The sequence below is a fragment of the Lissotriton vulgaris genome, unplaced genomic scaffold, assembly GCF_964263255.1.
Source record: "Lissotriton vulgaris unplaced genomic scaffold, aLisVul1.2 SCAFFOLD_2266, whole genome shotgun sequence".
NCBI classification, from domain to species: domain Eukaryota; kingdom Metazoa; phylum Chordata; class Amphibia; order Caudata; family Salamandridae; genus Lissotriton; species Lissotriton vulgaris.
In genome coordinates this window covers 49,281-62,799 of record NW_028242314.1, presented here as the reverse complement: position 1 = coordinate 62,799, position 13,519 = coordinate 49,281, and the positions used below count along the sequence as shown (strand labels likewise).

The following is a 13,519-nucleotide window of genomic DNA, read 5'->3' as shown; positions in this document are numbered from 1 at the left end:
ACCCGATAGGGTATCAGAGTGCTTTTCAGGGAAAGATACATTACGTACAGGATGGCAAAGGTAAAATACAAGGATGGGGTCAGGGACATGACAATGGTGGGGCAAACCACATGAAAACTGGGCCGTTTCACAGGCCCAAACCAAATGCACTGCGACATGTGCCATCTTCGGCGCTGCTTTCTCACTTTTTAAATTCATTTATACTTTTTAATTCATGTTCACTCTGTTTGTTGATATTTTTCATTCTAGTTCCCTTAAGACTTGATATGCCGTTTCCCAGGTTTCTAGTGTTCTGCCTGTGCCACTCGGGGCCTCTTGAAAGCACACGACTGATGCACGGTTTCGTAAAAAGCAGTGTTTAATTAGATACCCAATGCATTTCGGGCTAACATTGCCCTTCTTCGGGGGTCACTGTGGATAAACAAAAAATATATAATATAATACTATCTCATATGTATGCTCTGCTTTACATCTATGAGTTCAGTATTTTTATCGTTACTCAAACAGTTCCCTACTCTCCTTTTCCTTGTTGTCCAAACATGCTTTTCCTTAGAGTAGTAACGTGCCCTCCCTCCCCTCGTGTGACAACCCACATCGTTTGAATTTAGCAATATAGCTCCGTGTTTCTCTTAAATCACTCGCTGTGTTTCTAAACCCACCTAGTGCTTCGCTGGATAACAATCAAGTTATATTTCATTACATTAAAGCCTTATTGCAACTGCATACGTATGCACGTACCTGCCGAGTATAGTTTAAAAACGTCCGTTCTCCTCCTCATTCACAAACATCTCCTTTTCCCACAAACCCTTGCGTTTTTTAAACTGCTCACAACCAGCCAATTGATTTCCATTTCCCTCATTCAGGCGAACTACAATAACGACTGTTAGTTAAAATGTAGACTACCAATACCATAATGCAATGTGATCTTAATCGACTAAGTATATCAAAAACAAGGTAATCATATGATACTGATGGAAGGGCATGACACTGCAACTAAGTAGCACGCATCAAGGAGTACGCAAGATAAATTTATATCCAAAATGTGTGAACAGGAGTGCATTCCACACACCCCCGGTATTGTTTAAATGGTGGGGCAAAGCCATGGAAATATACAAGAGTCAATACAGTTCCAAAATCAGCGAGCGACTTGATTACAATAGGACAAAAGAAAGAGATATATACAATAAATGGTACAGTTCCATAATCGGTGAACGACATGTCAGCTCAAAAGGAGAAGACAAGCAGTTCTATACGAAGGGACAGAGGATGGGAAGAGCGGGGAGAACTTTCGAAGCATTGGAGGGAGTGAGAGTAGATACACAGAGAAGGCCAAGCAGTAAAGGAGATTAGATACAGAAATAAATTTAAAAAAAGGCGTTATGCGCACCAAGGGAGCGTTATTGGAGGAATTTGCAGTAGGTTTCAGCTTCTTTTTTGAAGAGTGCCAGAGAAGGTGTTCTTCTGATGGAGGAAGGAAGCGAGTTCCAGATTCTTTGTGCAGCCCTGGAGAATGCTCGATTATATGGTTTTGCCTTGCGGAAGCGGGGTGGCTGGAGCACACGGTCTGTGGCGGACAGGGAGTTTCTGGAACTCCAAGAAATCAAACTTTTCTGGACGAGATATGTCGGGGAGTTAGAGTACAAAGCTTTGTGAGTGATGAAGCCAGCTTGAGTTGGATTCTGCCTTCAAGGGGCAGCCAGTTCAAGGACTTCAGATGTGGTGAGATGTGGTCAAATTTCCTTGAGCCAGATAAGAGTCTAGCTGCTGATTTGAGGCAAGCTTTTAGATGGGCTGTCGAAGTCTTGGGTAGGCCAAATGGTGTGGAGCAGCCATATTCAATTCTTGAGATAACTAACGCCTGCACTGCAGTTTTTAGGTCTGCCGTTTCAAGGAAGGGTTTTTGTTTTTTCAAGTAGCTCAGTTGGAATCTGGCAGTTTTGGCCATTGCGTTGATGTGTTCAATCATATTCAGGTTATGGTCCAAAGTAATCCCAAGAGATTTGACAGAATCCACTATGATAGGGGTGCAGTTGAGTGCTGTGATCGAGTTAGTCCATTCTGGGATGTCATTGGATTTGTTTGAGGGGAGATGAGAAGAAACTCTGTGTTTCGGGCATTTAATTTGAGCTGGTTGTTGGCTAACTGATGAACAGTCAGTTTCAGGGCATCATTTAGATGGATGATCTCCTGAAGAGAGGACATTTTAATGTATATCTGAGTATCCTTGGCATACATGTGGAAGGAGATATTGACTAAGGTTTCGAAGAAGAGTTTGAGGAGGGTAGGGGACAGAGTAGAGCCTTGTGGGACACCGATGGCGATCGGGCCGGGAGCAGATAGGTTGTTGTTGACAAGGAATCTCTGGGTGTGGTTCTGGAGGAAGGAGCCAAACCATTTGATGATGGTACCTTCTAGACCCATCCTATGTTCAAGGCGTTCAAGAAGTTTCTCGTGGTTGACAGTGTTGAATGCCGATGAGAGATCCAGAAGGATCAAAAGACAGGTTTTGCTTTGGTCAAGGGCTAGGAGCGCATCATCAACTATGTGAAGAATAGTAGTTTCAGTGCTGTGCCCAGGCCTGAACCCAGATTGGAATTTGTCAAGTAGATTGGAATTGGCGATGTTTTGGCTTAGTTGTAGCTGCACACATTTCTTCAGAACCTTCGCGAGAAGAGGGATATTCGAGATAGGTCTGAAGCTATCTGGAATTTCTGGATTCAGAGTGTTTTTTTTTAGGATGGGGATGACTTGGCCAGTTTTCAGGGAGTCAGGTATGGTCCCTTGGAGAAGGGAAGCATTGATGATGGTAGTCCAGATGGGAACAATGAATGAGGTGGTAGCTGCCAAGCAGTTGGCGGGGAGGGGGTCATTAAAGTGGGTGTTAAGTTGTAAGGAGGATAGAATTTTCGAGATGGAATGGTCATCATAAAGTTCAAAGTTGGACCAGTGAGCCTTGTTTTTGGGTGTTGTTTGGTGGGGACGAGAAGAGAGATGGGTCCCAGAACGAGGAGGAGGGAAGTTTGAGGAGGCATTGAGTTCATTACCAAGTGAGTTGATTTTGGTTGTGAAGGAGGAGGAGAACTTATCCCAGGTTTTTGGGGATTTTGATGTTTATTTTGATGATTTTGCTAGTTTGTTTGATTGTAGTTTGACTATTTTGAAAAGTTTGTGTGGTCTGTTCTTGGCATTTTCCAGCTCTAATTTGAAAAACTCTTTTTCAAGACAAAATGATATTCTTGTTGTACGTATTTCTGGCCTGACGGAGGAGTTTAAGTTGGGAGGCTGAGGGGTGCTGTCTCCAGTTCCTTTCTTTCAGAGCTCTCCTTTCGTCATTGAGGGGTCTCCTGAACCAGGGGTTTTTGTCTTTAATTTAGGACCGTTTGAGCTTAAACAGGGCCAGATAACCCAAAATGGTAGTCATAGTTGAGTTGCAGTGATCTGTGAGGTCGTTGACCTTAGATAGATTCGGGGGGGGGGGGGGGGGTAGAAGCTCAACCTTGCAGCAGGTTGTCAGCTTCTCGCGGTCCAGGCTCTTAGAGTCTCTGAGCCAGCATTTAGGTTTCACAGGTTGCCCAAAGATTTTCTTGGAGGAAGAGAACGGTTATAATGAAGGTGATGATGTGGTGGTCTGACCAGTCACATGGGTCTATTGAAGTCAATCTGACCGCTGAGGCCTTAGCGGTAATCCAATCCAAAGTGGCACCTTTTGTGAGGGTAGGCAGGGTGCAAGCCTGGGTGAGTGATTGATCGGCGGGGAGGACTTTGACATCGTTGACCTGGGAGTCATTCGGGTCATTCCAGTGCAGATTAAAGTCACCAAGGAAAATGTAATTGGAGTCACCCCAATCCAATGACATTTTCCTTAGCAGTGATGATTTCCATGAGGAGGTCCGAGAAAATGTAATTCCTGCCTGGGGGGCTGGTTGAAGATTTGCTATTTGCGTAGCTGAGATGTTGAAGCCCTATACGATGCATGTACTATTTCATTGTCAAGCTGCGCTGTCCATTGCTGTTGAGCTGCACAGTCCATCAAGGTGATGTCGTTGATCGACTCCTGCGTTTCCATTTAAGGACAATGCATCAGTAATGATCTGCGCAAAGTCATCACTGCGCCAATTTTGAAGCAAAAACAGCTGCTGAACCCACTTCTGAGGCCCAGGACTGGATTGGCTCCTCCGGGAAGGGAGGACTCAAAGATGGGAGTCCTGCAGGGGCAGGGATGTAGGGAGTCTTTGATGGCCCTGATACTTCAGAACAGTGGTTAAGGCAGCAAGCCCTTGGGGTCACACTGTGTTCAAGTGAGATGGGTCTAGTCTTTGTCCTTAGCATGCAGAAATTAAAAGGCAGGAGGGCAGCTGAGCAAAGCACAGAAGCAGTTCCTTCAGTCAGTCAAGCAGAGTGGCAATCCTTGTAGCACAGCAGTCCTTACTCAAGGCAGAGTTCTTCACAGATACAGTAGTGTGTTGTCTTGGTAGGATCAGAGCCCCAGAACTTATACCAAATGTGCCTTTGAAGTGGGGGTAATGTCAAAGCAAGCCCTTGAAGTGCAAATGTCCTCTTTCATCCCAGCCCCGTCTGCCAGGCTATCTTTGGGGGCTAATCAGGCCTTTGTCTGGGATGAAGTAAACTGCCTATTCAGGTGTGTCAGCTCCCTCTTCCTGCCCAGTAAGAGCTATCAAAATGTAAATTAACACAGAGGAGTTCTCTGTCACACCCTTCCTGTGTTCGTGGCTGTCTAGAGGGGATGCAAAAAGTGTAGCGCCATCCTTCCCAGACGTGTATTGGAGCCAGGCTGCGGGCAAACTTCTGTAAGGGCAGAGAAATATCAACTTTATAATAGTTGGATTTCTTAAAATAGTAATATTAAATCTACCTTTACCAGTAAACAGATGCATTGGGCTGAACACTTAGAGCACCCACAGCGGTTTCGGGTGTCCAGACTACATGCTGTGGGCGCATGGACAAGCTACCAGGCTGAATTGAGTGAGGCGGCAAAATGGCGACGACATCTGACCCGGCCGCACCCCCACCCACCAAGGGATAAGTAGCAGATACAGCACTGATATGGTTTATTGCTGTCTTATGCTCCTATCTGTCCTTTTGAATTGCATTCTAGTGTGACTGGGCAAACCGGCCTGGGGTTGGATGTTGGGATTGGGAATTTTTGCTTATTACATTGATCTCTTTGTCTGATTGCAAACAATGGGGATCGTAGATTTGACATACTTGGTCACCACCTTGTGAGGGTAGTGGAACGCAGGAGGGGCAGAGACTGGCTGGTAGACAGTTCCACGCCACAACTTCACTTCAAGACTAGGCAGATGGCGATTGGGGACTATTCTTTATTGACCTGGAATGTAAGGGGGTTGGCAGGATGTGCTAAGCGACATAAAGTGTATCAGTATTTACGCAGTCATGGGATCACGTTTGCACTGTTGCAAGAGACACATCTCACCACACAAACACTTGCATCGCTCCATAAACAATGGAGGGGTACAGTACTGGGTGCTATATGTTCGGGATACACCTGAGGAGCACTTATTTGGGTTGCAGCGGGAACCCCACTGCAGATCACACATTGTTATGTCATGTTAGTGGCAATTTTAAAGCACAATCTGTTACTCGAAGGTGTCCTGGTGCTATCTACAGTCCTCTCACTGAAGCATACTTAAGAAACCGAAAGCTATAAGCCAAAAACCCAGGTTTTTAAAGCTTTCCTAAATGCCTGTAAATCCGTACTTTTTCTAAGGTGGAATGGGAGGGCATTCCATGCCTTGGCTGCACCAGCCAAAAACTCCTACCTCCCCTGCTGGCTTTTTTGAAGAAGGGACTCTTACTAACTTTGCTCCCAGGGAATGAAGTGGTCTTTTAGGGATGTTACCACTGGAACTGCAGCTTCAGGTGGTCAGGACCTAAACCCTCAAGGGCCTTGTAGACAGTACAAAGTGATCTGAACTGCACCCATTTCTTGACGGGTAGCCAGTGTTTTCTTCTAATAGCTCCGAAGACAGAGGCAAATTTAGCAGTCCCGGTGAGCAGTCTAGCAGCCGCATTCTGAAGAAATTGGAGTCTATACAGAAACCGCTCCTGCATATTAAGGTAAAAACTGGTACAATAGTCCAGCCTTGACATTGTTAGAGCAGTGACTATTGTGCTTTGACTATCCTTAGGTAGCAACAGTAACATTTTCTTTCATGTTCTAAGAACAAATGACGTGGGTGAAACTACTGCATTGACTTGGTCACCAAAATTGAGTTTTTCATCAATCAAGACTTCCAACTTTCCTAGTGCAGATAGGGAGCGAGCCCAGAAAACCCGCTACCAACTTGGGGTCCAAAACTTGGGGTCATTGCCAAACAGGATGACCTCCGTTTTGCAAAGGTTGAGTTTCAGACAATTTATCCACTGCTTCCCGCAGTCTTGGAACCGTTTTGCCATCCCCATCTCCTGCCCTGGTAGCAGTGACACCACAATTTTAAGTGTCGTCTGCATACGATGTCAGAAGAAACCCAAAGGATTCGATCAGAGTGGCAAAGGAGGACACATAAACATTCAAAAGCATGGAGCTAAGGGAGGAGCCCTGAGGAACTCCACAAGGTAAAGAGAAAGGTTTGGAACAGAATTTACCAATTGAGACTGTTTGCACTCTGTCCGAGATGAAGGACGTCAGGAGTTCCCCTGCTTTACCCCGGACTCCACCCCCCCACAACAGGTCCATCAGCAAATCATGATGGACCGTGTCAAAGGCTGGGGACAAATACAACATAATCATGGCGGCCTTACCTCCCTGGTTAAGTACAGCCCTGATCTCTTCTGTTAATTTTAAGAGGGCTGACTCCGTACTGTGCCTCTCTCTGAGCCAATATTGCGTAGGATCCAGTATTTGTGCTTCTTGTAGATTTGTACTTAATTGTGCATTCATACTTTTCTCTGCTATCTTAGCTGGGAGAGGAAGACGCAAGATGGGCCGGAAATTATTAGGATCCTTAGGGTCCAAACTGGGCTTTTTAAGCAGTGGTAGTACTGATGCGATTTTCCCGGCTTTAGGGAAATAACCTTCCGCAAACATCGCATTCATCATGGAAGAGTCAGAACAATAGGTTCCAAGGCAAGTTTTAATACTGCAACCAGACACGGATCGTACGGGGAGCCTGATTTAGTTGACATCGAGGACTTATGAATATCCATGGTGGATAGGGGTGCGAACTCTTCAAAAGCAGGATGGGGGCGAGACCCAGGTTTATATCTCTCCATAACGTCCAGTGTCCCATCCGTTATTGGACCATTGAATGTGATGAAAATGGCCTCAACTTTATTGAAGAAGAACCTGGCTATTTCATCACAGAGACCCTAATTCGAAGAAATACTAGGTACACCAGGGTGCACCAAGCTAGTAACTGTTTTAAAGAGTTCTTTGGCAGAGTTTATCACAAAGTCAACAATACATTTCCGAGTGAACACACAGGGCCGCTTCGTCACTATGGAAGGTCTTCTGAATGGGTCCCCAATGGCGATGGTATCTCTTTACGCCCCAAATTCGGGCCAGTCCATCTTCTTACAAACACTTACACCATCCCTGCTCATGAACTCCATGGTCCCCATGTATTGGGGTGGAGACTTTAATTGGGTGCAAGATCTTGAACTGGACTGCTCTCGCCCCCCTCTCCCGGGAGCGTAATCTCTTAAGCTGGCACAACATATATCAGAGTGGGTGTCTAACATGCAGATGCATGATGTATGGCGTGGTTAACATCCCCAGAGGCGCACTTATTAGCACTATTCGACAATACATGATTTATATACACGAATAGGCGCTGTGTTCTGCTCGGACAATGCCCTTTACAATATACCACACGCTGACTATATGGCACGAGCGCTCTCCGATCACACCCCGCTTCAACTGAGTTTGTCCTGGGGCATGCTACGCCCCAAGATTTCAACTTGGAGCTTACAGAGTGCCGGGCTGGCCGACTCATCCTACCAGGCCACCCTCCTAAACTCCATTAAATCCTATTTCTCAGTAAACAAGGGAACTGCCTCGTCAGCTGGAGTAGAGCTTTAAGGCTGTTCTCCATGGACACGCCATCAAGGCAACATATGGTGCCCAGAAAACATGACCACTTTGCTCCACACTCATGAGTCAACAATACAGAGCTGTGAGCAGCGCATTTCCACCAGCCCACAAATTGGCCCTGCGCTGGCCCAGGCCCGCTTGGCGTATAAAAGCGCAATGGAGAACCTCTGCATGTTACACTATAAAACATATCTGGCATGCAGACACAGGGAGGGTGACAAGGCAGGCAGGCTGCTCGTGCGCCTATTGTGATCCGACACTGCACATCCCCCTACCACGGCCACATCCACTGGGACCCTAGTCAATAGACAGGAAGCCATCAATCAATCATTCCATTGTACGGGCCCCCAGCCATGCATGGCCCCTCTTCCATACAGGACGTCCTTAAGGAGATACAGCTCCCATAGATCATACCAGCCCATTATGATGCCCTAGAAGATCCCATTGTGCTTGATAAAATCACGGATGCAATTGGGCAGCTGGCAACTGGCAAAACACTGGGGATGGGCGGTGAGCCATCAGAGTTTTATTTCACCTTTTCCGCTCAACTAGCACCTAGGCTAGCCAAAGTGTATGATGAAGCCTTGGAGATAGGCACACTGCACCCACTCTGAGGGAAGCAACGCTAGTGATTCTCCAAAAGCCTAGCCCCGATCCTCTCCTAATGGCCTCCTATCGCCCTCTATTGATGCTGAACGTTGGCTATAAAATCCTCGGGAAATTACTAGCAAACAGGTTAATCAATGCAGTTCCTCCGTTGGCCCACGAAGACCAAAATGGCTTTATACCAGGACGTAACATTGGTCTGAATCTGCAACGCGTGTTTGCACTGCTTGATTGGGCGAGGGGTGAGGCAGAGAGACCCTGGGTTGCATCCTTAAACATCGAGAAGGCATTCGACACTTCGTACTGGAATTATCTCATAGCAGTGCTGGCGGGGTTCAGCCTTGGTCCCAACTTCATAAGGTGGATAAGTTTGCTGTACATTAGACTGCAAGCTAGAGTAAAAATGGGTCGCAACTTCTCCTCGCCTATCTCAATAGCGCGGGGAACATGCCAGGGTTTCCCCTTGTCACTGATTCTCTTCACCCTGGCCATGGAGCCATTGGTGTGCAGACTGCGGTTGCTTGTCACTAACTGGGGCTTGCAGGTCGATCGACAGTGGCACATAATATCTCTGTACGCGGATGACGCATTAATATATCTGCACGGCCGGACAGAGATACTACACTCCATCATGGACCTCTTGAATACACATGCACGAGTCCCTGGGCTCCAAGTTAACTGGGCTAAGTTGGTGGTGTTCCCTTTTACGCTAATGTCGCCGGTCCAGAAATGACACTCGCCAGACATACCGTTGACATGGGCGTTTGACACCTTTAAGTACCTGGGGGTTCAGGTTTATCATTCATGGGCTGATTCTGTGGATAGAAATCTCGGATGGGCCATAACTAGAGCCCACTTGACTCTCCAATTTTGGTTGGGCCTCGCCTTGTCTCCCATGGGTCGGGTAGCCATTTCTAAGATGCTGGTCCTTCCCCACCTCTTATACTTCTTTTACACGCTCCCTTACCGCCTCAGAGACTTTTCTGGGAGCTGAATCCTTCTTGGTCTTCCTGATATTGGGAAACTCAGGGGGCAGGTGGCACTCCATAAATTAGCCACTATCGGATGGTCGCTTGGGTGTCCCACACTATGAGCGATCTCACGGGGTTGCCCACGGGTGCCTTGACATGGGATCCCCCAACATTGATGGAATGAAGTCAGGAACTACTACTCTTGACTCAGAAAAAATGAGGCAACATATTAATGACATCGATCAGACAGCAGATATTTGATACCTAATGACCGCACAGCACCATATGCCCTTGGCCTGCCGCTGGAACCTCTCCCCGATACGTTCTCCTGTCATGGGCGTCGGAATTGCGGTTATGGAAGGAGAGAGGACTAGACACCTGGGGAGACGCAATGCCTGAGCTTAACCAAGCGTAAGATAGCCATGGCATGGAAGGCACCATTGGGCCCCAGTGTACATGCGTGGATGCTCGATGTTCACAGGGCACTTGTATCGGAACACGAAAAAACCAATTAGGGGCCGCAGCGCGAGCAACAGCGCCCCGGCACCAGACTTCTGCACAATGGCAAGATTACTTGTCCGTGATTGAGGCTAGGCTGCCCGTAGCAACCTCTCCCTCTTGGATCCGATAACTAGCATAGGACCTTGGGTCTCCTTAGACTCCCAGGATCTATATCAATACATAAGTACACATGCTGAAGACCACAGGCACTTTAGCCTTCCACACCTTTATATGGCCCGGGGAATAATGGCGGATTACCCCCTGATTTACCTTAACATTTTATACTTGATCTATACCGGAGAGTGAAGCAGCGAACCAAGCAACACAGTGGTCTTTAAGGTACCCTAGCTGAGTGTCTTTCCCTGCACCCCATCCACGCCACATTTGCATGAATCTCTCATGCAAATGTTAATGAGGATTTTTTTTTCTCTCTGTCAAAATCAATACAAATCATTTACAAAAAAAACCCTTTAACAGTAAAGAGGATTTATCATTACCATTCCAATGACATAGCTACTCTTTCTTAATCGGAAATTGCGGCTTAAAAGTATAGTAAGGAATTTCCAATGTTAACCTATTTGAGGAGGAGGCCTCATAGTAGTGAAAAAAGAATTTGGTTGTTTTTCACTACTAGGACATGTAAAACTAAAAAGTTTTTATTTTTATTTTTTATTTATTTAATGAGTTTTATATAGCTCCGGCTAGACCCGTAGATATCAGAGCGCTTACATTAGGTTACACAATGTTTCAGAAAATGATAACATTTCCACATTGCATCAAAAATAAGCAACACATTGAGAGAGGAAAGCATGGCGGAGACAAATGGAGCAGAGGGGAGTAGTACATGTCCTACCTTTTACTTACAAAGTGCCCTGCCCTATGGGCTACCTAAACCCTACCTTAGGGATGACTTATGTATAATAAAAGAGGAGTTTAAGGTTTGGAAAGGGGGTTTCAAATGCCAAGTTGACATGGAAGTAAAACGGCAGACATAGCCTCTGCAGTGGCAGGCCTGAGACATGTTTCAAGTGTTACTTGTGTGGGTGGCACACTCAGTGTTGAATGCCCACTAATAGCATTTAATTTACAGGACCTGGACACTCTACTAGTGACTTCCAGATAGATCAAATAAACCAATTGTGGATAAACCAATGTAACCATGTTTAGGAACGATGCAAATGCACATTAGCACTGGTCAGCATTGGTAAGTGTTCACAGTCCTAAAGGCCAACAAAAAGAATCAGTAGAAAAAGGAGGAAGTCAGGAAAAATGTTTGTGGGGACGACCACCTTAAGGATGACAGTTCTAACATAATTTATCCAGACCCTTACAGTGGATGACCTTGAGCAATGCCACATCACAATTTAATACATTCTCAAAGTTGTGAGTGGATTTCAGGCATTTTGAGTATTTTAGAGCATTATAATTTCTTAACACACTGGTAATTGGAATATCTAACTGCCTACGTTCTGGGCATGCTGCTTTTGTGGATGTGATCTTCTAGTTTTTGACACTGCTTTATTGTACACTGGTAATTGGAATATGTAACTGCCTACTTTCTGGGCATGCTGCTTTTGTGGATGTGATCTTCTAGTTTTTGACACTGCTTTATTGTACCATTTGACAGTCAAAGCAGATGTCACTGTTTTAAGCGTGTTTTTAAGCTTCCTAATTAAACTACTCAAAAGACACCTTGAGCGGCTATTGCAACTCAAATGTTGTGGTTGATGTCTAAATCGTTTCATCTTTAAATTCCAGACCAGTTGCATGTTGCTACTTAGTACTTAAATTGCAACTTCAAGTAAAAGTTTGTTTTTAAAGATTTTTTTTTAAACGCTAACATTAGTACTCAACAGTAACCAAAAACTAACCACTTACCATAGGTTCCGGAGCAGCATGCTTCCCGACATGAAGTACTTTAATGCCTTATCAGGGGTAGTAAGCGGTATATAAACACAATTATAATTTACATATACACACTGTCTGCAAAGTACATGTATGCATACTGTAGGTGCATGTGGGTCAGTACAAATTGTTTGTGAATGTATTGACGATATGTATTCTCTCTGTGCCACTATGTCTCTAAGTATGGGATGGCAAGCACATCAGTGAACACCCTCAAGACTCAAGACTCGGGTAGAAGCGCACCCGCTGATACCTACTACATCGACCATCATGCTCCAGGGTCACACGCTGATGGGACGAGCAGTGTGCGACCTCTTTTGGAAATATGTCTCTAAGTAGGTTCTGTGATGGTAAATGAGTTACATGTGCATAACTTGAATAGCCAGGCAATTGTGATAACGGGCTGGAAAATACAAGCCATTGATGTGGTAGGCCTGTGATGCTCAGCATGTAGAGAGAGGATATTAGAGTCAAACGCTGTAGACAGTTCAGATTATGAGGGTAGAAGAAAGTTGACTGTGGTGAACAGTGGCTACTAGGAGTACATAAACTAAAGTTTCTCATAACTGAAGATAAATTGAATATGCACCACTGGGCTGTCCCTGCAGCAACTTGACATTTTTGGGAGATGTAATTATAATTTTTTTTTAACCCTCTAGAAACATATTTTTTACGAATAAGTTCATTGGAAGAACTTAATTCTATCACTTAACTCTCCTGAATGTAATGCGTAGCCCTCCCAGCCATTTCACTACAGGATTACCAACAAGTGTTTCCAGTGTAACAAAGCTTAACCAGAGATGGTCAACAATCTCTCAGATCCCATCATATAACTACTCAACAAGTACAGCCAGTGTATTAAGGTATGCAACTTGTAACCTACATGGTATGGTGCTAATACAGCCAGTGAGTTCACCCACACAGTCCTGTCCAGGGACTTTTTGCTGATCGTTCCCATGAAAAACAATGGCAAAAGATAGCATGCCTCCTGACGAATGAGCACCATGATTTGAGTTGAATATGTCCACAATGAACAGTACAGCAACGGCTCAGACGTGGATACAATCTTTTGTTTTAACATATTGGGTCACAAACCACTTTAGGGATAACAATGACATACTTGTAGATGTAGAAGATGGCGGCAACAGCAACAATGGAGCGGAAAATGAAGATATCCATCACATATATGTCTGTGTCCCAGAACATGGTGGACCCTAGCAGGGAGAGAAGACCAGAATAGATCAAACCTTGAACTGTAAAAAAGGTACAATTAATCCAGTGTATCTTTTAAAGTTAAATCCATTAATAAAATAAGCAGATGACACATCGTGGAGGTTCAGAAGCTCATTCTCCCAATCTTCTCAAGCACAAATAGGCAAAAGGTTGAGTTTTATTCGAGGGAACTTCGGACATTTACTTATGTGAAAAATATGCCGTGGGTGTGCATTTTGTTTCAACCAAT

General features: G+C 45.2%; 1 protein-coding gene across 2 annotated transcripts in view; it reads right to left on the bottom strand.

Moving 5' to 3' along the window:
- Window positions 1–13,270, bottom strand: part of LOC147668997 (histo-blood group ABO system transferase-like) — a 223,498-nt gene extending 210,228 nt beyond the window's left edge. For both annotated transcript variants that reach the window (XM_086948298.1, XM_086948300.1), the window contains exon 1: window positions 13,178–13,270. In XM_086948298.1, coding sequence (XP_086804424.1) covers window positions 13,178–13,263 — 86 coding nt within the window. In that variant the 5' untranslated portion in view covers window positions 13,264–13,270. The remainder of the gene's footprint in view (window positions 1–13,177) is intronic.
- Between the last annotated feature and the right edge of the window lie 249 nt (window positions 13,271–13,519).